Genomic DNA, 24,295 nt, shown 5'->3' on the forward strand with positions numbered 1-24,295 from the left:
GAATAAGTGCATTTGGTTTGTGAGTTTCTGGAATGGAACATACTGCTTACAATGTCACTAGACAAATGACCCCAGCCACCCAATGAACGTTTATAAATGAACCTTTATTAAAGACACTGCAACACCGTTTGTTAGACACTTCAATATTTTACATGTTTTTCAATGTACACTGTACCAAAATTTCTATAAATAAATAACTTTGTACATAAAAGTAATACTTCCTCTTTCACATTGCCTCTCAGAAGCAGCAAATTCACATATTTTGTGGAAGTAACATGAATCAGTTGACGGTTGAGAACACAATTCTAAATGTGCTTACCTTTTGCAACAGTGATGACATCAGACAGTGAAATTTAACAACCCTTTTGTCAATCTCTCCCTTCAGCTTTTTCGCTAAAGGAACTTGCTTTCCGAGATCTTAAGGACCTTGTTTCAATGTCAGTTTTCCTGAACTACACATTGGCACTCACAAGATGGTTAGCTTCGGGTCTCAAAAGTGCAAGTATACCCAGGTGCGGGGCCTAACCTCGTACAGTCCCAGCCCGGGTCGGCTATGGGAGGGAAGGGTGTGGACAGACATGCCCCGGATCCTCAGTAGAGAGAAGCTAGCCCTGAAAGTAAGGACTCGATCCTTTTCCTCCCCCGCGGTCAACACAGTATTAAGGATATTGGCAGAACTAAAACGGCACTATTGAAAAAATCCACAGGTACCAACACCAGCAGCCTCTATCTTATTAAAAAGCCTCAAATGACAATCGAGTGATACAACCACCACATTTGCTTTTCTCACGGAAGGAAGAAAGGCGGTGCTCAGTTGTTTGGAACAAACGCTTGTGGTGGGTTCACCCCCCTTCTGCTTGGCAAGGAACTTACAAGAAAAAAGCACATATGGCAAAGGTACGTGACGCAGGCGTCTCGGGACTCTGCAGGGGGGGTGAGCTCCAACAGCCTCCACACAGGAGCAATACTGACAGGAAGTTCATTCCCACGCAGATGACGGCTGTGGCGGGAAAGCAGGCTAGGGGGTCTGTCCTGTGAAGTGCAATACGAATCCAAGGACTTTCCATCCTTCCCACCCACCAGAAACTCCTGGGAGCAAATGTGGTTTTTAGCTTCTAGAAATTCCATCCATGCATTAAGGCACCAGAACCATCCCCCCTCCCCAAATTAAACAGCAACCTGATAGGAAAAATAATATTGTCAAAATTGTATGATTTCTTTGTTAACCATGCACTAAAGATTAAAATAGCCTCTGCAAAAGATATATAATATATATGAAATCTCTGAAAACTCTTATGTACAATGGTATCAAATACTTTTCTGTTTTGTACACAACAGCCTCTGGCAGTTCTGTGCTGTGGCTGCAAGTCCTTTAAACTACGGATACTCCACATGGAAGTTTAAAACCTATGTACACATCAGTGACGCTTGAACCCAAGCTTCCTCACAGCCTCTCCTACCTCTTTCCTGTAGAGACGGACACAAGATCTGAGGTAGACAAAGCCTAGATTTTCGGTGCAAAGAGCAGGGGCACGCCCCGTTTCCCGGGTGGCTGTCCTGTCAGTGGTGGGTACTCGGGACTGGAGTCACATGCTTTGGGGAGGTGTCCATTGTAAAGAAGCAAGTGCTGGCCTTCGCCGGGGATGTTGTGACAGCCTGAGGAGGCTTCTGTGAGCTCAGGACTGCCTGGAGTTAATGTCAAGGGAGGCTGGAGGTCCACGGAGTCTGACTCACACAACCTTGCTAAAGTCCAAGAAGAGGCCCCTGTGAGAAAGGAGAGGACGCGTCAGAGCCTCCAGTCTGGCTGCTGCCCTGCCCCCACCCACCTGCCGGGAACTCCCTGGAAGACACTGAACATCTACCTTTTCCATCCAGAGGTGCTGTGGGCTTTTTCTTCAAGGAGGCTGGCATTCTGTCATGGTTACTGGGGTAGAGGGACCCCCTGCAGTCGGCGCGGGACCCGTCAACAGTCCCACCGGTCAGATGGTGCGGAGAATGTTCTCGGTCACTCTGACTGGGCTCCGGGCCGCTTAGCGTACCTGCCTGTGTATGGTCTCTGGGCACAGGCTGAGGACGGGATGCCTGTTCCTTGCAACTGCTGTCCGGGTCAGTGGTGTAGTCACCGCACACAACCGGGCCGCTGTGCTCTGCAGGGCCAAGCCAGAGCCGGGTTAGAGACATGGCCACAGAAGTGTGTGTCCCCACACAGGAGAGGGAGCTGAAGTCCCCTGCTGTGAGGCTGCAGCCCTGCTTAGACCAACGCTGTGGAAGTCTGCTCTCTCCCAATTATGGTCACAGAAAAAGGACTGGGCAAACAGGAAGCCATTAACGAAGAGTGGGGTCCTCCACGTTTCAACATTTCAGATTAATTTCTGTATCAGAGCGAGTGGCCCTACTGTTCTGCTCAGAGAAAGAAACCCCATGGAATGACATACCATGTAGGGGCAGGAGGCACCTTGATCAGAAATACCCTGGTGAAAAGGTTCTTCAATTTGGGCCATGCCCTTTACTTAAATTGCTCGTAAATCTGGAAACTTCAAGCCCAGGATCACCATACCACAGATTGATGTAAGACACCTCCTACTCTAGAATTATGAGAGCCAGACCACAGCTTCCTGTTTACACACTGAATACCAAATTCTAAGACCATTAATTCCTCTTTCCCTTTCATTTAATGAACAAGTCAACCCAAATTTTAAGAACCAAAGACTATTCCGGATAAAAGCATCTCTTACCCATCTTCTGTGGGCCAGGTCTCCGCTGGGCTTTCTCAGTCACGGCCCAGGGCTCCTTGTTATAACCAGCACAGGGCTTGGGCTGCCTGCACGTCATGCCATGAGTGTCCACCTCTGAAAAGAGGCTTGTGTCTCTTGGACACACACCTGTAGTAGATTCCCACAGTTAGAAATGCCGGACTTACCTTTTCACAGTCAGCTTTAGGAGAACAATGGGCAAGGCTACCAGAATAGTCCTTCTTACAATGTTGTTGAGGTAGGTGCCTGGGCAGACCAGCAAGAAACATTTTGTAACAGGCTTCCCAGCAGTCAGGCCTTCCAGTGTGCAGAGCCATGGTGGTGAGCAATTCTAAGAATAAACTTGTCCCCAACAGTCTCCCCTGTGGAGGAGGCTCGCCTGGCAGAGCATTCTAGTAGCAGGGACTGGACTACAGTGCAGGCCTGGGCGGGCCCTTCCCCAATGGGTTGGTTTCAGGCCCTGTAATGTCCTGTTGGACCTCTTCTTTCAATCCTACCCTATCCCGACTAGGAGATCCTGAGCCCCTTCTAAAGCAACCTCCTGCGGTCTGGACTTTTAAAACCCTGCAAAACTTGCACAGGGAAGAGCCAACAAAGATTTAACAGAAGGCTGGAGTCTGCCAGCCTTCTAGGTCAGCTGTGCTCAACCTAAGGCCACACACCTGCCCCGGGAAGGGGCCAGAGGCCACCTCCAGCTCCTAAGGACAAGATCACATCAGGCTTGGAGTCCTTACCGTTGCTCTCGATGTGCCCGTTGGCCTGATGGCCACCCTCAGTCCTGATCACAGTTTCCTGTCGGTCAGAAAGAGTCCCCTGAGAAGACAGGTAGCTTGGAACATCTGCTGGCACAATGGTTTCATCTGCGAGGAGACAGGACAGTCAGATACTAGGTGTCCCAATCCTTCGTGGTGATAAGGAATGAAATACTTGTTCAGTATCAAGCCCAGACACAGCATGGCCACCAGCAGCCGCCCAGGCTGTGCAGAGAGACTGTCTGCAGGGCCCAGCTTAGCCTTCCTTTCCACCTGGGTGTAAAAACAGTGTGGCAATCGGAGGCCTGAGGCCACCAGAGAGAGCAATGATGCCAAGAGAACCACAACACCATCAGGTCACTGCAGCAACAAGCCACCACATGGCCACCATGCAATGGGGTGCCTCTGGACCCGGCCTCCTCCACAGCGATCCCTGCTTTTCTCCTGCCCTGAAAATAAACTCAGTCAGCAGTGGCTAACCTGTGTTGGTGACACTGTATTCCTCACTCTTCTTCCTGGTCTGGTAGATGATGCACACCCAGACCAGGGACGTCAGGACAATACTGCACACCACAGCAATGGTGAAGATGCCCACGGTGGTCCCATCCTTCCTGCAGCCAGGAGTGGGCAAGATGCTCAGCTGGCTGTGGGCACGCTCTGTGCCCAGTGCATTGGACATCTCGCAGGTGTACTGGCCCGCGTCCTCCACCACCACATTCTGAACCACCAGCAGCTGGTTGCCGGGGGTGAAGTGGTGGCGTTCGGTGAGGCTCAGAGGGCGGTTCCCCTTGAACCAGGTGATGCGGGGCGCAGGGCTCCCGGTCGCCTTGCACTGGAGAGCCACCGTTTCTCCCATGGACACCACACGGTCTTCCAGAGGCACCACCAAGGACGGGGTTTCTGCAGGAAGTTAGAGGAAGCCTTCCGGTTATTCTACGGGCCTGCCTTGTCTTCTGGGCAAAGAACAGTCCAGCATGTCAATGAAATGCCCTAGGAGATCGTTATCAGACTGGCAAGCTTTTCAGAAGACCTACCAGAGTAACTAAATCTTTCCCATTGTGGGGGGTGGCTCCCACAAGGAGGGGAAGTAACCTTGAGCCACAGGAGCCCCTACTGTCCCCCACCTGCCCTGTGCCACACTTCTGCTTCTAAAGCAGGCCACACCCAGCCAGCGTAAGGACAGTTCTAGAATGTTCCATATCAAAGCCCTCTACTCTAATTCACTGTGGATCTTAAACAAAAAAACAGAAAAATAACAAAACCACTTGAAGAGAATATTAGAAAGCAACTCAAAATTTGAAACCAACAGAACCAGCACACCACACTCCGCTCCACACCGCAGGCTCCACCCTCGGAGAACCTGGCCTCTAGGTGTCTGGCACTTGAGGCCCCTCTTCCACACCCACACCCACGTGCACTTATGTACTCAGCATATGAGCGGTCGGACCTAAGACTGTCAGAGTGGCATTGGCTGAAACGGTGCCGGCCGAGTTCTGGGCGGTGCAGCTATAAACCCCCATGTCATCTATTTTCACGTCCGTGATGAAAAACACGTCGTCATCGGGCATGACGTGCATGCGTCGTTCGCGAGCAGCGGGGAAATCAGTGCCTCCGTCCTTCTGCCAAGCGATCTGGGGGTTGGGGTGGCCGGTGGCGGCACACTCAAGGCGGGCCATCGTGCCCGTCCGGATGGCGATGTCGTGGGGTATTTTGGTGAATGATGGCAACACTGCAAAATACATATGTACGGTCAGGCTCGCGTCTTGGGAAAGCCGGATGCAAAGGCCAGGACGACCCTCTGCCAAGAAGACCTCCTGCTCTGTGTTTGCATGTCCCCTGGGCACCCTTCGTGCCAATGTCTGCTTCGAACCACTCGCACCATCTTTGAGCAGCAGGCTTCCCCAAACTGCCCGCCTCTCCCTTCCCTTGGGCCGCCCTTGTTCACCTGAGCCTGGCTGTCGTCCCCTCAAATGAAGACTTCATGAAGCGTTTTGCCTTTTGTTTCTCACATGGCTGTCGATGCGGGGACACTCGGTAAATACTAGGGTCTGACACATGACTGCCTTAATTAAGCACCAGAACAGAGCCTGGGAAATACAAATGATCTGCTCCAGCAAGACACGATTACGACAGGGAGAGTGACATGCCCTCACCCTGGGCAGAGCGACAGGACGGCATGTCCCTCCCAAAGACACCTGTGGTGGAGACTTGGTGTTGGGGCCACAGTACTGCACCCACGCGAGCTCAAGTATACACCAGCTTATTTCGGCCAAGACTTCCCTGACACGGGGAAACATCCAGCCACACGCCAGGCATCGCTGCCGTTCCCATCGAGGTTACTTTGGTGGAAAAGTCTAACAGTTCACTGAGTTTTTGATAAAGAAGACTCCTTCAGAATAAGCCAAGACAACAGGCCACAGTGGGTAAAGAATGTGTTTTCCTGTGGTCTGTGAGGGCTTAAAAGACAGTGGTTCCAGCACTTTTTAACTGGAGGCTTAATAATCAGGAAAAGCTTACCAGGTTACTTTGGGGGGGCGGTGCCTAACTACTCTAGCTATTAACTTCTCTTCTTCTGCCCTAAACTCACTGCAACAATAGCCCTGAAATAAGCCCTGAAAAAAGCCAGCTTGATAGGCTCTAAAGCTGGTTACAGAGTAAAAACTCCTCATCAGACACCCCAGGGCCATCCTATCGGGCTGGCAGTCCACAGGCTCCGTGGCCATCTACTCAAGAGGGCAGGAGCTTCCCCACAATCGGCATACACTTGGAACCTGGACACCAAACATCATGGGTGGTAGAGAACAAATGTATAAAAATGCAAGGATGGGGCCCTTCGTGTCACTTAGCAACCGGATAAAAAAGTCACCAAAACCAAAACAGACAATTCACTGAGAATAACTTCAATCTATAAAACATGCTCTGGGGCCGACTGGACAGTAATATCCCAGTGAACCTTAGGCGTCTCCCATCTGCATCCTTCCTGTGTGGATGTGCAGGACTCTTACACCGGGGCAAAGAGCACTTCCTCACCATTCACAACGAGCCTGGCCTTGTGCGAGTAGGTGGAGCCGAAGTGGTTGGTGATGACACACTGATAGCGGCCCTCGTGCCCAAAAGTGACACGGCGCAGGTGCAGGATGGTGGTGTACTCCATCACCACCCCATCCTGCGCGCGCACGTGGGCAAAGTTCTCCATGTCGGCATTGGCCAGGACCTCGTTGTCCTTCTTCCAGGCGAAGGTCATCGGGGAGCTGCTGCTGCTGGCTGCCGAGCACGTGAAGCGGATGTCCTTGCCGACCACGGCCATGGTGGGCTCTGGCTGGGTGATGATCTGTGGCTTTGGTAGGTCGTCTGGGGAGAGAAGAACCAAATTTAAGGCTCTCAGGACACACGGGGACCTCATCTTTCAGTGTCCCTGCACAGCCTCCCACACTGTAAAGGCCAGGAAAATCCATGGATATCTGGCTTTATCCAGTTCTAAACCCATGAGCAGTGATCACCTCTGTGACCACATTCCTTGATTACAACGCATCTACTATTACTCGTGTACCAAAAGCATCGATTTTAGGAGTTTCCACGAGAATACTACACTTGGCTTCACTTGCTTACCTTAACACAAAACACACTAACAGACAGGAACCACCCGCCATGACTGCACAGACCTTACCATAAACTTTACTCCAAAGGAATGGGGGAGAAAGCACTTCCAGAATGTGAGAAGAGCTCTTCCAAAACTGCACTTCTTTAATGTAGGGAGAACACTAGCAAAAATGGTTGTAATCAACAGTTTCAGAATTCTGGAAAATAACCAAAGGCTGTAACAGCCCATGAAGGACAGACTCAAGAACACGTCTGAATCTCAGGAAGAAAAGTGAGCTTTGTGGCATTCTAACTTAAGTCCCATCCCTCTCTCCCCTAGCCTTAAAACCCAACAGCATAGCAACCACTGAGAGGGGCAAAGTAGGTTTGGAGCCCCCACCACCCCCCGCCCAAAAGCCCCATCCTCTGGGCTGGCATGATCGGATCTGATGTAGTTTGCTGAGCTGGGAAGCCCTCCCCCTGGGCTTCCATTTGATGAAAATAGTCAGCAGGCACCGATGAAGCACTTTGAGTTGGAGCCAACAAGACACTGGCTGAAAAACTAAAAAGGAAAAGCAGTGCGTGAAATGTTGATGGTGGGCTTTGAAAAGGTCTACCGTATTCCTGAGGACGTAGAAGGCCACATGCATGTGCAGCACCGTATGCTTGCCCAAGAAAGGCCTGAGAGGATCCTAATTTCTTACCTGTGATTAGGGATCAGCACAAACAAGAAGTGGTGGCACACCCCCCGGCACACAACATGGATGCTGGACAAAGGATGGGAGACTTTCTGAAGTGATCTAAGGACTGTCTGTCCAGGTAGTAGCTAACCAGGGCTACTGGTTACTGGTGGCATCCAACAGACTTTCAAGTATTTGTCCAGAAATTGTAGTAACACAGAGAACAACAACAAACCAAGGGGAAGACAGAGAGGGAATCTGATGCCCAGAGTTGCCACATTATTTTAAAGACTCAGTTTCCAACAAAAAACTATAAAACTAGATAAACAGGAAAAAAAGCAGTCAGTGGAAGCTGAAGGAAGCGCAGATCTTGGACTTTTAAAGACCTTAAAGTGGCTTTATAAATATGTTCAAAGAACGAAAGGAAATCATGTCGAAAAAAGTTAAAGGACAGTATGTGAATACTTTCCCACCAAAGAACACCAATAAACAACTAGAAATTATAGAAGTAAACAAAATGTAAATTTTGGAGGTTAAAAGTATAACTGAAATGAAAAATTCACTCGAGGGGCTCAGTAGCCCGTGAGCAGGCAGAATTGGTGAAATTGAGACCATCCAATCTAAGAAACAAACAAACAAAAAAAAAATGAAGGATAATGGACATTCACAGAGACCAGTGGGACAGCGTCAAGTGTAACAACGTAAAAATAATGGGAATCTAAGAAGGAGAAGAAACAAAAACAAGGCATTTCTAGAAATAATAGCCCCAGACTTCCCAAACTTGATAAATAGGCATCTACACATCCAAGAAGCTCAAAGAACCCAAATAAACTCAAAGCCCTCACCTGGAAGCTTCAGTCACACTTTCAGAAGTCAAAGACAAATGAATCTTGAAAGAAACACAAGAGCTGCAACCCATCACACAGAAGGAATCCTCAATGACATGACAGCTGATTTCTCATCAGAAACCATGGAAGGCAGTAGGAAGGCATACTCAAAGTCCTGAAACAGACTGTCAACTAAGAATTCTGTATCCAGCAAAACTAACCTTCTCAAGTGAGGGAGAAATTAAATCACTCTCAGATTTACAGACAAATCACCCACTGGAAATCACTGCTACCAGACCTGTCCTACAAGAAATACTAAAGGGAATCCTTCAGGCTGAAATGAAAAGACACAACAGTAACTGAAATCCACACAAAGAAATAAAACACACCATTAAAAGTAAACACACAGGTCAGTATGCAAGGATGGTCTAAGTGTATTTTTGTAACATTCTTCTCTTCCTGATTTAGAAGGCAACTACAAAGAGCAATAATCAAAAAGTGTTGATCAGGCTTATAATGCATAAAGATGTAATTTATATGAAAACAGTAACACAAAGGAGGAATTCCACAAATGGAGCTTAGGAGGAGCAAAATTTTGCATACTACTAAAGTTATTAATCTGAACTAGATTGTTTTAAGGTGTTAATTATAATCCCCACAGGAACCATTAAAAAAAAAAATCAAAAAAGGCAGGGATTACCAAAATGGATAAAAACCCATGACCGAGCCATTCACTATCTCTAAGAGACACACTTTAGATTCAAAGTCACATATATCAAGAGAGCTACAGTGTCCACACTGATGTCAGATAAAATAGACTTTAAGGCAGAAATGGTGGGGTGCCTGGGTGGCTTAGTCGGTTAAGCAGCCGACTTCGGCTCAGGTCATGATCTTGTGGTCTGTGGGTTTGAGCCCCGTGTCGGGCTCTGTGCTGACGGCTCAGAGCCTGGAGCCTGTTTCAGATTCTGTGTCTCCCTCTTTCTCTGACCCTCCCCTGTTCATGCGCTCTCTCTCTCTCTGTCTCAAAAATAAATAAATGTTAAAAAAAAAAAAAAAGACAAAAATGGTTACTAGAGACAAAGTAACTTTTTATAATGTAAAACAATCCATCAGGAAGACATAAACATTATAAACATATATGAACCTAACAGAGCTCCACAAAACATGAAGCAAAAACTAACAAAACTGAAGAAATGGACAGTGCAACAATAAGTTTGTAGAATTCAATACTCCGTGTTCAATGATGGTTAGAACCACTAGGCAGATGATCAACAAAAAAGTACAAGACTTGAATAACACTATAAGCCAAATAGTCCTAGAATTTTCCACCCCCACAAGAGCAGAATAAACATTAATTTCAAGCACACCTGGAATATCCTCGAACAGAGACCATATGTTATGCTGAAAAACAAATTTCAGTACATGAAAAAAGAGAAATCCTACCCAGTGTCTTCAATGACAGTGGAATGAAGCCAGAAATCACTATCAAAAGCAACACTGGGAGTCTAATTTGTGGAAATTAAACAACTTCTGTAAGTCAAAGAAGAACTCATAAAGGAAATTAGAAAATACTTTGAAATGAGTGAAAATGAAAACATAGATACAAAAACTTAAATGTTGCAGCTACAACAGTGCTTATAGGAGAGATGGAGAGCTGTCTACATTAAGGAAGACCTCAAATTAATAACCGCACCTTCCTCATTAAGAAATCGGAAAAACAAGCTATCCCCAAACCAAGCAGAAGAAATAATTATAGAGCAGAAATAAGAGAAAAAAGGGGGGAAAAATCAATGAAAAGTTAGTTCTTTGAAAATACTAATGAAATTGAAAAATCTGTAGACTAGCAGAATGGGGAGGTGGGGAGAAGACACCAAATACTAAAATTAGGAACAAAACTTACCAACTAACCTCACAGCAGCAAACGGGAATACTATGAATAATTTGTATGGCAACAAATCAAATAAGCTGATAGATGCACAAATTCTAAAAAAGAAAAATTACCAACACTGACTCAAGAAGAAACAAAATCTGAATAGACGTTAACAAGTAAAGAAATAGGATAATTTTGGTGTGCCTGGCTGGCTCAGTTGGTTAAGCATCTGACTTCGGCTCAGGTCATTATCTCATGGTTTGTGATTTCAAGTCCTGCATCGGGCTCTATGCTGACAGCTCAGAGCCTGGAGCCTGCTTCGGATTCTGTGTCTCCCTCTCTCTCTCTTTCTCTCTCTCTGCCCTCCCCTGTTTGCACTCTGTCTCTCTTTCTCTCTCTCTCAAAAATAAACATTAAAAAAAATTTTTTTTTAATAATTTAAAAACTTCCCACAAACAAAAAGCCAGACCAAATGGCTACACTGACAAATTTTTCCCCAAATTTAAAGAATAATTATCACTAATCCTTCAGAAATTCTTGCAAAAAATAGATGAGTGAACATCTCACTCCACTGTATGAGTCAAATATTCCCAGACAACAAAATCAGAAACCCAACTATACACCCGAGATGCAAAAATCTTCTACCAATATACCGGCAAAGCAAATCCCACAACATATAAAAAGGATTATACACCACGACCAAGTTGGATTTATCCCAGGAATGCAAGGTTGGTTTAACACCCAAAAATCAATGTACCGTATCAATGAAGGGGGGGGGGCACATTATCCTTCAATAGATGCAGAAAAAAGCATTTGACAAAATTCAACACCCTATCATAAAAGAAATACACAACAAGTTAGAAATAGAAGGGGAATTCCTCAACCAGGTAAAGGTCATCTACGGAAAACTTACAACTAATACCATATCCAACAGTGAAGGACTGAATGCTTTTGCCCAAATCAGGAAAGACAAGGAAGTCTGCCCTCACCACTTCTAGCCAACACTGGAGGCTCTACCCAGGGCAATTAGGCAAGAAAAAAAGAAAAAACAAAGAAGCTATCGAGACTGGAAAGGACGAAGTACAAGTGTCTTTTTGCAAATAACATAACGATCAAATATAAAAATCCTAAGCAATTCAGTGAAAAACTACTAGAATTAAATGATTTCAATACAGATGCAGGATGCATTCATTCACTGTTACTGGGAATAGGCAGTGGTGCGGCTACTGATGAAGACAGTCTGGCAAGTGTTCAAAAAGTTGAACAGTTCCTGTATGACCCACAATGACATTCCTAAGAACCACGCAAGAGAATTCACAAACACTTATATATGAACGTTCACAGAATTATTTAGAATTACCAAGAAATCCAAACAACCGAAATGTCCATCACCTAATGAACAGCTAAATACGTGTATATCCATACAATGTCATATTGCATTAAAAAAAATAATGAATGCCTAGTAACACATTCTGCTAGGTTAAAAAAAAACCGAGTCACAAAAGACCATTATTATAGGATTCCATTTATATGAAGGTCCTCAGGGACAGGGGACAGTGCAGTGACTGCTGTGAACATGGAGTTTGTTTTACGGATGATGAAAATGTTCTAAAATTAGGTGGTAGTGAGGGTCACACAGCTTCCCAATACTCTAAACACTACTGACTGGTACACCTGAAACAGGTGCATGTTACAGTAAGTAAATGATACAACCTTCATCACAGTCCCTGAAAGTAATTTAATCTCCCTAAAAAGAAACTCCCTACCTTTCAGCTATCATCCTTTCTCCCTCCACTCTAAGCCACCAGTAGTCATTCACCCTCCTACCACCCCTGGAGTGGCCCTTAGATGGGATCCTATTCTGGACATTACATTCATTCATTCTGGACATGTCATATGGATGGAATCATACAGTGTATGGTCCTGTGTGACGGGCTTCTTTCACTTCAAATGTTTCAAGGTTCATCTGTTGTGCGAACAATTGGTGTTTATGGCCTGATGATATCCCAGCGCCTGGCTCTACCACGTTTTATTTATCCACTCCAGGAGTGGTGAGCATTTGGGTTATTTCCACTCTTTGGCTGTTACGAGTAATGCTGCCACGAGCATTTGTGGCCAGGTTTTATGTAGATCTATTTTTGTTTCTCCCCAGCATATAGCTGGGAGTGGGTCACAGCTTAACTATGTTTAATTGTCTGAGAAATTTTCCAACTTTTCCAAAGGGGCTGCACCACGGTGCACTCCCACCAGCACTGTAGGAGGGTTCAGACTCCACCCTCCTCACCGACACTTGTTGTTGCCTGACTTTTTGATTCTAGCGATGCTGGTGGGTGCGACCGGTTCTATTTTTCCTTTTATAAAAAAGGAGGTGGAGACTCCCACACAGCTTAAAACTTCGATCTCCTGCCAAGTGTTTTCCTGATGCCCATTCTTACGTGACGACGGGTTTGGCATCCTGCGCTGCCATGTGGAGGTGGGCTAACGAGCGTGAACTGCCACGGGACGTGCCAGGGCCACCGGCCGGAGGCTGGGCACAGCAGGTCACATCTGCTCATCCAAAGGGCAAGATTATGCCCTGTGACAGGAAAAGGGAGGAAGGCGCAGGAAGCCCCACTTCAGGGCAGCTAGTTAACAAATTAATGGTCAGGGCCCAGGTACGTGATGAACAATGGACGGCACAGTCATCATGTGCTACTTGGAACACGAGGCGTGCAGAGCCCGACATCGTGCACGGACGTTCCCAGAAGACTGACCACTAAGAAAACACCGGATGCTTTTAAGGCTTCTCGCTGGACCGGATCGGCACAAAGGAGGGCGAGCCTGCTGGCAGAGGTGGTGGTGGGTGGATGATGGAAGGGGGCACTTGTATCCTGACGTCAGCAGGCACACTGGCTCTTGCCGTGCCCAAGGAGGAGGCTGGAGAAGTGGACCACAGGGTTGCCCGCACTGCTCCGGGAGCTCCTGGTTAGGATCATCAGCCACACCCAGGGCACAGGGGCAGACCGGGGAGGACAGAAGGCAGGAGGCACTCACAGGAGTTCCGGTCACGCCCGGGAAGCCCACCCTCGCTCCTGCTTAAAGCAGAGACCGGAAACCCTCCAAGATCCGTCTCATTCTCTGACCACGTCTTACTGACCACGAGGCTGCGCATTTCCACGTGAGTGTGGCGTATGGCACACAGCGTGTGCACAGCCTCCAGTCGTTCAGCATCTTCTGTACCGTTTGCAACCAAACCCGGATCGCGACCACCCCCGGTCCAAAAGATGGCAAGACCCACGCTCCAACAGTCAGAAGGAGAAGAGAGCTCATAGCTACAAGTGCAGATTTCAGTGGTTTGGAGAAACAGCGAGAGTGCAAGTCAACAACAAGGAATTATTTTTACGACACTAACTGTTCTCCTGAGACTTGTTCTTCCTGTATTTAACCTTCCATTCTTGGGGCTGGAAAAAAACACACATTAAAACCCCAGCCTCAGACACGGAGTAAATTCACAGCTAAACCCAGGCACCAGAGCCGTCTTGAGATGACACAACTTTCGTCCAGTAACCGGTTCTTCTGATTTGTAACCGAACCAAGTCCTGCTCCCTTCTCATTAAATGCATGCACTCCAGGAACCACATAATGAGGCGACTCCACAGTAAGTACCACGTGTGGTTTCAGCGGGAAAGAACTTGCATCCAGCAGCTGAGTGGGAACCACGGATTGGGGTTGACTCTGATCACAAAAATCACTCCCATAATGAGGACTTCCTCCTGGCCTCCCCGCCCTTCAGGAAAGAAAATCACAGGGACGGCCTTACCACACACGAAACTCTCCGGCGGCACAGAGAAAATGCTCTGGCCCTTCAGGGATTCCGGGTGGGCACAGGTGGCTGTCACGAAGGGCTGCAGCATCCGGCCCAGTAACCACGGGGGCAGCCACTTCAGCTGGCAGTCGCACAGGAAGCTATCACTGCTGATGTGGCTGAAAGGGAAACAAAAGGGACACGTGAGGTGTGACCTCCAGAAAGGGATATTCCCTCGGCACACAGACTCCTCCCCCAGTCACCGCTGATCGGCTTCTGTCCTCAACACCAGCCATCTGGGAAGGGAAGAGATTTTTCTCCGTTCCTCTTCAGTGACCCAGAGCAGCACATATAATCTACCTGGAGATTTTGATAAAACGATGCTCTGGCTCAGAAGGCTGGGGGTGGAACCCAAGATGCGGCACTTCTGACAAGCTCCCGGGTGATGTGGACACCGCCAGCCTCAACAACCCCACGGCATACCAACAGCCCGCAGTTCACACGTGTCCCAAGACGGGCACACACTGCTCCTGTGTGACCCTGGGGGCACCATCTGACCTCCTCCAGACTCTGTCCACCCGACAGAGCTGAGGAGCACTGTGCCCTCTGTGCTTTTTCCCACCCTCCTGATAAGCTATGTGGAGCTTCCAGATTCATCTGCAACTCAGCTCTCGACTCTCAGGTCCTGAGGAGGGCTGTTTTTCTATATTGCTGTTAGTTTTCATTTGGCCAAGCTCCATGTTTTCTTACGTCCAGACGTAAGCCCTGCCAACGTGGCCCCCTCTGGTTTGTGGATCTCTACAGCACCGCTCAGGAGGCCGGCAGAATTCGGCTCCGCTCCCTAAATAGTGCTTGTTAGTTAATTGCCACTGCCCAGGGAGCATGAGAATGCAACACTGGTTTTGTGAGGCTCCAACCAAAACAGAGAATATTTTCTTTTTCATTTCTCAGCAACTGAGGATCAGCTTTTTAAACAGAAATCGGAATCACCATCTCGGCGGACATTCCTTCCTGAGGAGTCACTCGAAGATAAGTCAACCGAAGAGTCTAGCTGCCCTGTTCCTGGAAGAGACCTCAAGGCTGTGAGCTAACAGAGGTCAGCGCATGGCAAGGGTGAAGGCACGCGGGCTCCCCGGTCATGAACCGCCTCTGGTACAAGGTACAAAGTACACGGTGACAGAAGGGGTGCTGAAGTGTACTTAGATATTCCACAAGGGACACCCGGGTAGCTCAGCTGGTTAAGTGTTTGACTTCGGCTCAGGTCATGATCTCACGGTCCGTGAGTTCGAGCCCCGCGTCGGGCTCTGTGCTGACAGCTCAGAGCCTGGCGCCTGCTTCTGATTCTGTGTCTCCCTCTCTCTCTGCCCCTCCCCTACTCACACTCTGTCTCTCTCTCTCTCAAAAAAAATACGTTAAAAAAAAAAAAATTCCACAAGCATCGCATGGGCCAGGATCCTAGCAATAGCCTCCACCACCCACCATTTCCCTCAGAAATCTGCTCTTCCTTCCTGTTCCTCATGGTTACCAGATTAGCCATCTTATTAAAATTACTTTTGGAAAGTGCTTTTTCAAAGACTGAAATAATTGATCTCAAAGCCATGCTAACTGGGATGTCTGCCCACATCAGACCTTTAAAGGTCAGCATTTGGCTTCTACCCTTAATTTTTTAATTTTTGTATTTTTATTTGACAGGCAGGTAGCTGCGTGCTTAGAGCTATCTCCCGGAGGGCTGTCGTACTGTGGAGTTACCCAGGTAGCATGAGGGCTCCGCCAGCTGAGCCTGAGAAGTGGCCGGTTCCGGCCCAGTACCTGGGGGGCTACTCCGGGTCGGCTGTGGTGGCGGGTGGACCGGCTGCCGCCAGGTACCACACACTGAGCTTCAGTGACAGAGGGACAGGAATTCTGTCAGAAGCGCTGTCACGAGCTCCCCATCAAGCCAGTGTTGGGCGCGACTGCCCCTTTCTGGGTCGGCAGCAGGAAAGCCTGAGTAGACTCTAGAGGAAGACGCTGGGCTATCGCTGTGAGGCTTCAGGCACTTGTGTGGAGGATGGTCACAGGAGCAAACTAAGGAAGGCCAAGTTGACAGTGATCCTTGGTCACAGATGTGTGTGGGAAGGGTTACTCCTTACACCACGAGTGTAGGCCTGGCTGGCTTGAAGATGTCCTACCTGTCCCACAACGAGGCCCACCTGACACAGAGGAGACCAGACCTCAGAAAGAGGTACTCAGGGTGTAGAGATAGCTTTCCTGAAGAGCGAGTCAGGACCAACAAGACAGTGAGGACACTGACCCCCTGACCTCCCTCCACATGCACACATGGCTTTAAGGACAAAGGTGAGGTTGAAAGGCTGGACCAGAAATTGCCAGCAACCCCGGGGCTTTGCAGATTTCCGCTACTCTTCCTGCTGGTCAGCTGCTCAGGGGTGCGGCTCTCCACGACTCCCGCCTCCGGCCGTCCCATCACTCTGCTGGCTTACGGTGCATTTTCATGATTCCAACTCAAAGTGTGTTTCTAATCATCGCTTGTGGAAATTTACCCAGAGCATGACTAAGTGCACGGTACAACCTGCCTTGATCAGACGGAGGAAGAAAATGACCAAGTGGAATTAACCGTTTCTCCCAGCAGAGGACTGGGCCCAGGGCCAGCCACGGCTGGGTACGTGCAGCGAGCGACAGGAAACCCAGGCAGGGGCCAAGGCTGAGCCTCCAGAACCACGCCGAAGCAGATTTTGGGGGTGGGGTGTGGTGGAGGGTCCCAGTTGCCTAGAAGGGTCCAGTCCTTCCCAACTAGGAAAGTATCTCAGAAAACCTCAATTGTTAAGGAGAAGCAGTCTTCTCTCCCTGTCCTTCCCTCTTTCTCTTATACCCTCTTCCCATCTAATGAGATTACTTCCAACATTATATTTGAAAAGTTGCAAACACAGAGAAGTTGAAAGAAATGCACAGTGAACACTTAACCATTCTAAGACCGTGACCCTCTGGAGAAAGCAGTTCTACTCAACAGGCCTGAATCTCACAGCTAAGTAAATGTCATGAGGCAGGTGCCTAAAAGACCTCCTCTCTCCTCACCCAGAGGAGTATCACCAGGGGCCTGCTTTGCTTTTAAAGTATGGGGACTGCGCCTCCCTACTCTCCCACTTCTCCCAAAGGCCACCAAGAGTGGCCTCAGGAATGAGGATGAGTTCAGGATGCACAGATGGCCGTCCTCTGTCGTCTACCCTCCGTCAGCACTTCTGAGAACCAAAAGCCACATCTTTCAGGGACTAGTATTACAGCTAGACTTTGCGGCAGCAGAATCAGATTAATGCACAGGAAGAAGAAAGGAAGCTTGGGTGTTGCTACCTGCACACCCTGATGAGCTCCTCTGCCAGAGACTAGGGCACAGGCGAGCTCTTCCAACCCCGTGACCCGGGGGCCCATGGTGAACATCTATGGTGGCGGCACCACCACCTATGAACCGCTGTGGGGGCCTCGGAACAGATGTGGGCTGGGAGCCACATCACTAGTCCACAGTCACCTGTGACCACCCCCCAGATATCTCTGCCTCACTCACAGGCCACCAAACCCGGCAAAGAAGCCACTCTCAGTATAGGTCCTCCATTTTAGGCAGACCTAAATGATGAAAACTTGCCCTGACATCATTTCAGGGATGATCGCCCATTTTCTAGAAGAAAGTTCATGTCACATCACCTAGAGCAGCAGTCAGTAAGCTACAGCCTGCCCTGCCAGCCTGTTTTTTAATAAATAAGAACTGATTGGCACACAGCCATGCCCACCTATTTAAGAAATAGGTCGTGCCCGACCCTTTAAGAAAAGGTGTGCTGAGGGGCGCCTGGGTGGCTCAGTCGGTTGAGCGGCCGACTTCGGCTCGGGTCATGATCTCGCGGTCTGTGAGTTCAAGCCCCGCGTCGGGCTCTGTGCCGACAGCTCGGAGCCTGGGGCCTGTTTCAGATTCTGTGTCTCCTTCTCTCTGACCCTCTCCCGTTCATGCTCTGTCTCTCTCTGTCTCAAAAATAAATAAATGTTAAAAAAAAAAAAAGAAGAAACGGTGTGCTGACCCTGATCCAGAATAAGCCCCCAGGGGGCATTGCTTTTCTAAAAGACAGCTTACACACAAATGCTAACAGCCCCATCTGTTACACATATTGACACATCATAGAATCAAGGTGTTTCTGACTCCAAATTCTCTAGTCCTATTAACCAGGACCCTGGAACCCCGGGTACTTACAGCTCTTTGAGATTCTTCATCTTCACAAAGGCATCAGACTGGACAGATCTGACTGCATTCTCTCCGAGGTTCCTGCAAAAGAACACTCTTCACGTACGGACACACACTCTGGGCGCCCTTCAGGTCAGCCACCTGTTTGAGCCAAGAGGCTCAGGTGGCTTCCGGGAGAGTCCCGGTTTCCCCAGTGTGCTGGCCGTACCACCCAGACCCCGTGTCCCAAGTCCACTTAAGTGGCTGTCACCTCCCAGACACTGGCACAAGCACACGGAACAACCTTGGAACCAAGCCAGCCTGAAGGGCAGCAGCAAAGCTAACGGTGAGGCCGGCTCAGCAAGTCAACAAGCAAAGCTTTATCAAGAGAATTCAGGTCCACCTTGATACCAAGGCCAAAGAGACTAAGAATCAAGCACTAGAGGCATCTGCCCTCGATGGTGACCACACAAATGTGTCCGGGCTGGCATCACCCTCGTCCTCCCGGGCTCTCAGAGACAACCAGGCCAGAACACCTCCCGGCTGAGCCCAGCGTGTGCCCGGCCCCGTGAAGCCGCTTCAGTGGGGCCGGGAGCCTGCGCCAGGAACGCGCGCCCTCACAGAGGTGAAGGGGAGGCCGGGGCCTGTGGAGGAGCCAGCGCCAGGGGGAGACAGGGTTAGGGGACGGGGGAGGGTATCCATCCAGTCGGCAGCCGCATTCGTTAGGAACTCACCGACCGGCCATGTGTTCTCTAACTGTTCCTGGCATAGGCAAAATAAAGGCCAAAGTTGAAGCTGACTTATAACGAGAAGGAAGCAGCTGGCGTTTCCAAATAGGCTGTTTCTCAGTTTACAAAGATGTGATTAAATTGCTAGCAGACTTCCCCGGCAGCCGCATTTGGCAGGCCTGTGGGTCAGGGAAGGTCTGGTGAGATACTCACAGGTGCTCCAGGCCCTCCAGCCCCGAGAAGGCTCTCTTAGCCACGGACTTGATCTTGTTTCCAAACAGAGTTCTGCCATTTCCAAACATCATCCAGAGACAGGGAAAAAACAAAACGCAGAACCGGATGGGAAGAGACAAGGGAGGAACGGGAGAAAGAGAACACATAGTTAGGCCAGTGCCATATGATAAGTCTGTCCAGTGAGGGGCAGGTGGAAATCTGACCTACGTGGAGACTACGGGTCCGAAGTATGCAGGCCTTGCCCTTCTGAAATGAAATGCTTTGATCTTTATGAGAATTTAACGTGATGACAGGATGCACCATCTCGCCTGAAAAGGCTCCTTGCGATGTTTGTGGAAATCCCCTCGTCCAGCCCGGGCTGTGCCCAAGGACCCAAGGGCCTCGTGAGAAGGAGGGGACTCATCACTGTTCCCATGAGAGGAAGCAGAGTCATGGAACGTAATGAAAACTGGAACTAAAATCCGCCACCCTCTTCTGAAAAGTGGGGGTGAAGGTTCCCCGAGCAGGCAAGAAGAGGGCAGGAAAACCGGCCCCCATCAAGACGGCTCCCCAGCGACTTGCACTGAGACATACCCGAACAGCCAGGACGTGGCCACAGGGAGCTGCACCCCCACCTCTGAGAAGGCCACTCGGGGTGTGTAGGGCATGCCCTGGCGCTGTGGCCTCTTAGCAAGAGCCCAGATCTTAAATGATGCCCATGGGCCCAAGGTTCTTTCAATCGCAGACGCGTCCTAAAAGGTCAACCTCCGAGGTTATCTAATACCCAGACCCGTGCACCGCCTACCCATGAGAAAGGGCTCCTACTTCCCGGCACTTGCAATCACAACTTCATCGGCAACTCCTAAGAGTTTTCTCAGAAACCAAATTCTCGTCCCCTGCAGTGCACATGGAAGAAATGAAGGCTTCCTCCACTGGGCTACATAAGCCAAAGGGCAGTCTGTTTGGGGGATGAGGGGTTGGGGGGGGGCACCCAGAATGCCTGGACACTGGGAACGAAAAGCATCCGTGTTCCAGTTTTCCCTCCTCTGACAACAGCCGACCGGGGCACTCCCTCTACCTCCTGTAGGTGCGGGCAGCTGTGAGCCCCTGAAAGTCATGCTGACAGACACGTGGGCTCTTCAACGTGACGTCTAGCCAGACTACCTAAAGGGCTAGTCAGGAACGGGGAATGCTGGGAGCCAACTCCTGCCACATCTCACCGGCTCTGGGAGGGGGCTTCGTAAGAGGGCACTGCAGACAGCCTCTGGAGAGCAGCAGTCTCGTCTGGGATCCCACCTAGACCCGTGTTAAGATGGGGTCCCCCGAGGGAAAACATCAAGTACCAGCCCCTCCCTGAAAAGGGCCAGGAAAGCAACAGGAGCCTCGAAGAAAACCAAAGATGGCAGGGTGGCCCAGGCGGCACTCCCCCCCCCCCCCCCCCCCCCCCCCCCCCCCCCCGCATAGGGCTCCCGGCACCACCTACACAAACCCCAGGATGCCGCCTTCAGGAAGATGGGGTCATGTGCAGACAGACCAGGCCAGTGCCACAAACCACAGGAGGTGCTCCCCGCCCCGCCCCACTGCCCTCCAGGGCACCGAAAGCCTGAGGGGAACCTGCAGGGCAACCACAGGAGCTCCCGGGTACCCCCACTTGATCAGGAACAGACCCCTCCTCTCGGAGCCTGCAGCCTTCGGACAAAGCCAGCACCTCCTGCCTCAGGGAAGATGGAACGGTCCAAGACCCCTCTGACTGCTCCTTCTCTCTGAGGCAATCTGCGTATTTCCACTCTCTCTCCATCTGAAGCTTTGATCCTCAAACACACAGCCCAAACACGCAGAAGTCCGGCGGCCACACTAACTCTCTTCCCCTAACCACACAACTAGCCCAGCAAACACCAGCACACGGCACCAAACCCAAGTATCTGCAAGAGCCTGCCAACTTCTCACTCACTCAGATCCCCCAGGCCGGGTCACTGTGCTCCAGGCCCTAGTAAAATGTATTAACTGTTTAGTGAAATCTCCTGTAAACCAGATCCAGGAAAAAGCTGTGCTTTATTTCATGCATTACGTATTAGTCACACTGACCTCTTTTACAATGAGGGCAGACTGTTATTTCTAATGGTAACAATAGCAATAAAACAAATTCTCAATTACGTAGGGGCTAATCATCCTGCTGCGGGATTAAAATAGCCCCTTACTTTCTCTAGGCGGACATCTGGGGGCTGGGGCTTAAGCTGGCAGACTGGGACAGTTTCAATAAAGGAAGCCATGCGCAGAACGGATGGCCAGGACCGAGGGCCGGGTGGTGCTCATTCTGTCCACACGACAGCGGGCAGCTGAGACTCCACTGTCCCAGATCAGGGGCTCCCAGAGAAGGGACCGCAGGGCCGATGTGCCTCACACCCCTGCCTCGGCGCGGACAGTGACCCTGGAAGTCAGCCGTCCACTCCTTCGTGCATCTCTAGTGCTCCCCAAGGCCTTTCAGCTCTTGCTAACACCGCCCGGCAGACGCCAGGGGAGGCCTGGTCCAGCTCACGTTCACCTCCCCACCTCTCCTCCACCTGAGACACTGAACAGCACTCCGTGAGCCCTGCCACTGCTCTGTGAACACATGGGGGAGGGTGATCTTGCCCAGGCTGGGGGGCAGCACCCACCCAGGCCCACCTCACGGGAGAGGCTTGGCCTCGTGGTCCAATTCCAGGTTTCCTCTAACACTTCCCTTCGCGCACGTCACGGCCCCACCCCGAAGAAAGCCATGGAAAGAGCTGGAACCACGGGGCAGGCACTCACATCACCCCTCGTACACACGTGATTAACTGCTCCTTTCTGCTAATCTGTGTTCCAGAAAGCCTCCCTCCCTCCTCACATACTAGGACGCTGTGCACACTTCCCAGGAGGTCTTCCACCAACATGATGATGGGGACCCCAGTGGGAGGTGAGCATACTGACCACAGGTGAGCAGGTAACACTTGCCCTGCCAGGAAGCTCCCGTTTGAAGAGCTGTCCACATGGCCGTGTTCAGCAGGCGGAAACATTACGGGCAGGACAGCACCCACCACAGCTGCCCAGGGAAGCCTTTTAAGGCTCTGCTGCTCCCGTGTTCCCTTCTCAGCAAAGATTTTAATTTAGATCTGGCCTCTTCCGTGACAGGAAGGACCCTGGGTCCTCGAATGGGTGAAGGCAAGACTTTCTCCCTTCCCATTCTCAGGTCCCTGAAGACCTGACCCCAAGGGCTTCAAAGGCGGGCCCCACCAGGTCCAAGGGACCCAGCACTGACCACAGCCCCACCGCGTGAATGAGTCCACGTGACGTGACCGCTCTCGAGAGGCAGCCCTTCCCTGTGCTCACACGCTGCCCTTTTCTAATGGATCCCGACCGCTTGCCACCGGGCTGCTCAGTAAGGCAGGGAGGTGTGAGGGCCACATTTCCCAGCCAGGGCCACGCAAGAGAGCGTCCGGGCAGCGCGTGGGGGAGGTGGGCCGGGAGGAGAGCCAAGCAGCACCGGTCTCTTCCTTCGCTCTGCTGTTAACCGTTTACTCAACACCTTCCATACACCCAGGGGAGTGGTTTTTACCCAAGCTACGCGCCACGATCACGGCGAAGCGTGGGCTTTCCTTTCCTCCCCTTTCCCGGGGAGGACACCGCACACCACAGGCAGGTGGGGGAGCATCGCGACCCCCACGGGTGCCTGCTTCGTCACCCAGGGGTGCTGGCACTACTTCACCTCTGTCCGCTGCCCCTTCCCCAGCCCCACGGGCTGAACGGGAACCCGAGTCACGGGCATCACAGCATTTGTTTTTCCATCCGGGAAGAGGATTCTTTTTTTCTCTTGCGATGTAACCACAGTACCGTTCCGCCTAAACGACTATACATATTTAATCAGATTAAGCAACTACTATCCCCATTCCCCCAACTGTGTGTGTCCTCCCTTTATTTTGAAACCTGCCAGCCCCACAATTTTGGTCAGTGAGGCTGGGGCGGGGGCGGGGGGGAGGAGGCTGGAGGTATAGTATTTCAACAAGGTCCCTGGAGTCTCAGGACCGGGTTGGTGCGGAACCCGCGCTGCCTTCCGGGAGCCTGTGTCAAACAGCACAGAGCAAGGGAGGCCCGCGGACTTAGGATCTCAGGCAGAGCTGCTGACCCTGGTCCGGCAGGTAAAAGGACGAGAGAACACAGGGGAAGAGGCGGCAGCATCAGGCTGGACTCTGCAGAACCAGGAGTCCCGGCACAGGCACCCCTGCCCCTGCAGGGCAGAGCCTCTGGAGACACGTCCACACCCGCCCCCGCCCCCTGTGCACACACTCACACCTGGCCAGGCAGGCCCCGGAGAGCAAGGCCTCCGCCCCAGGGGCACAGCTGCTGTCCCGTCCCAGCGCTTGCCGGGCAAACTGACTAGGAGGCGGGGAGGAGAGAGCGTTTTTTTAGGGAAGAGAAAGGAAGACAGAGACATGCTGGAGAAGAGCGAGCATCCCGAGACAGCCAAGAGAGCTAATCTTACTCAGAACTGAGTATAAATGGTGTGAAAAACCACACTTTTCAAAACCACCTCTACAGAAAGACATCCACCCCACCCCCGACAGGCTGTCCCGGGACCTTCCACCCTGCGGCTGCTTTCAGAGTATCTGCTTGACACTTGTACTGTGCTCAGCTCGCAGTCACTCGAACAGGCCTGGGGAGGTTGAGCGGTGACTGCCTCTTTCTGTCTGCCCCGGACCCTCCCTCGGACTCCCCTGCCCCGTCCCAGAGGCTCCTGCGGTGGCCCACTCAGGGAGAACAGTGTGGGCTCCAGAGCCAGACCGGCTGGTCCCGACCCTCCACAGTGTGTGGTCTTGGGCAAAGGCCCTGCACCCACGTTTCCTCAACTACAAAAAAGGTTGCATAACAGAGCCTAACTCACAAGGTTGTTGGTTG

General features: G+C 50.6%; 1 protein-coding gene across 1 annotated transcript in view; it reads right to left on the reverse strand.

The window, feature by feature from the left end:
- Nucleotides 1-83: 83 nt before the first annotated feature.
- The window catches only part of LRIG1 (leucine rich repeats and immunoglobulin like domains 1), a 114,844-nt gene continuing 90,632 nt past the window's right edge, over nucleotides 84-24,295 (reverse strand). Inside the window, exons 10-19 of the mRNA XM_049640857.1 lie at nucleotides 19,385-19,456; nucleotides 18,474-18,545; nucleotides 14,261-14,424; nucleotides 6,536-6,856; nucleotides 4,953-5,234; nucleotides 3,986-4,405; nucleotides 3,488-3,613; nucleotides 2,736-2,882; nucleotides 1,863-2,147; nucleotides 84-1,764 (exon numbers count right to left, since the gene is read on the reverse strand). Of these exons, the coding sequence (XP_049496814.1) occupies nucleotides 1,505-1,764; nucleotides 1,863-2,147; nucleotides 2,736-2,882; nucleotides 3,488-3,613; nucleotides 3,986-4,405; nucleotides 4,953-5,234; nucleotides 6,536-6,856; nucleotides 14,261-14,424; nucleotides 18,474-18,545; nucleotides 19,385-19,456 (2,149 nt within the window). The 3' untranslated portion in view covers nucleotides 84-1,504. The remainder of the gene's footprint in view (nucleotides 1,765-1,862; nucleotides 2,148-2,735; nucleotides 2,883-3,487; nucleotides 3,614-3,985; nucleotides 4,406-4,952; nucleotides 5,235-6,535; nucleotides 6,857-14,260; nucleotides 14,425-18,473; nucleotides 18,546-19,384; nucleotides 19,457-24,295) is intronic.

This window comes from Panthera uncia, chromosome A2, assembly GCF_023721935.1.
Source record: "Panthera uncia isolate 11264 chromosome A2, Puncia_PCG_1.0, whole genome shotgun sequence".
In the NCBI taxonomy this organism is placed as follows: domain Eukaryota; kingdom Metazoa; phylum Chordata; class Mammalia; order Carnivora; family Felidae; genus Panthera; species Panthera uncia.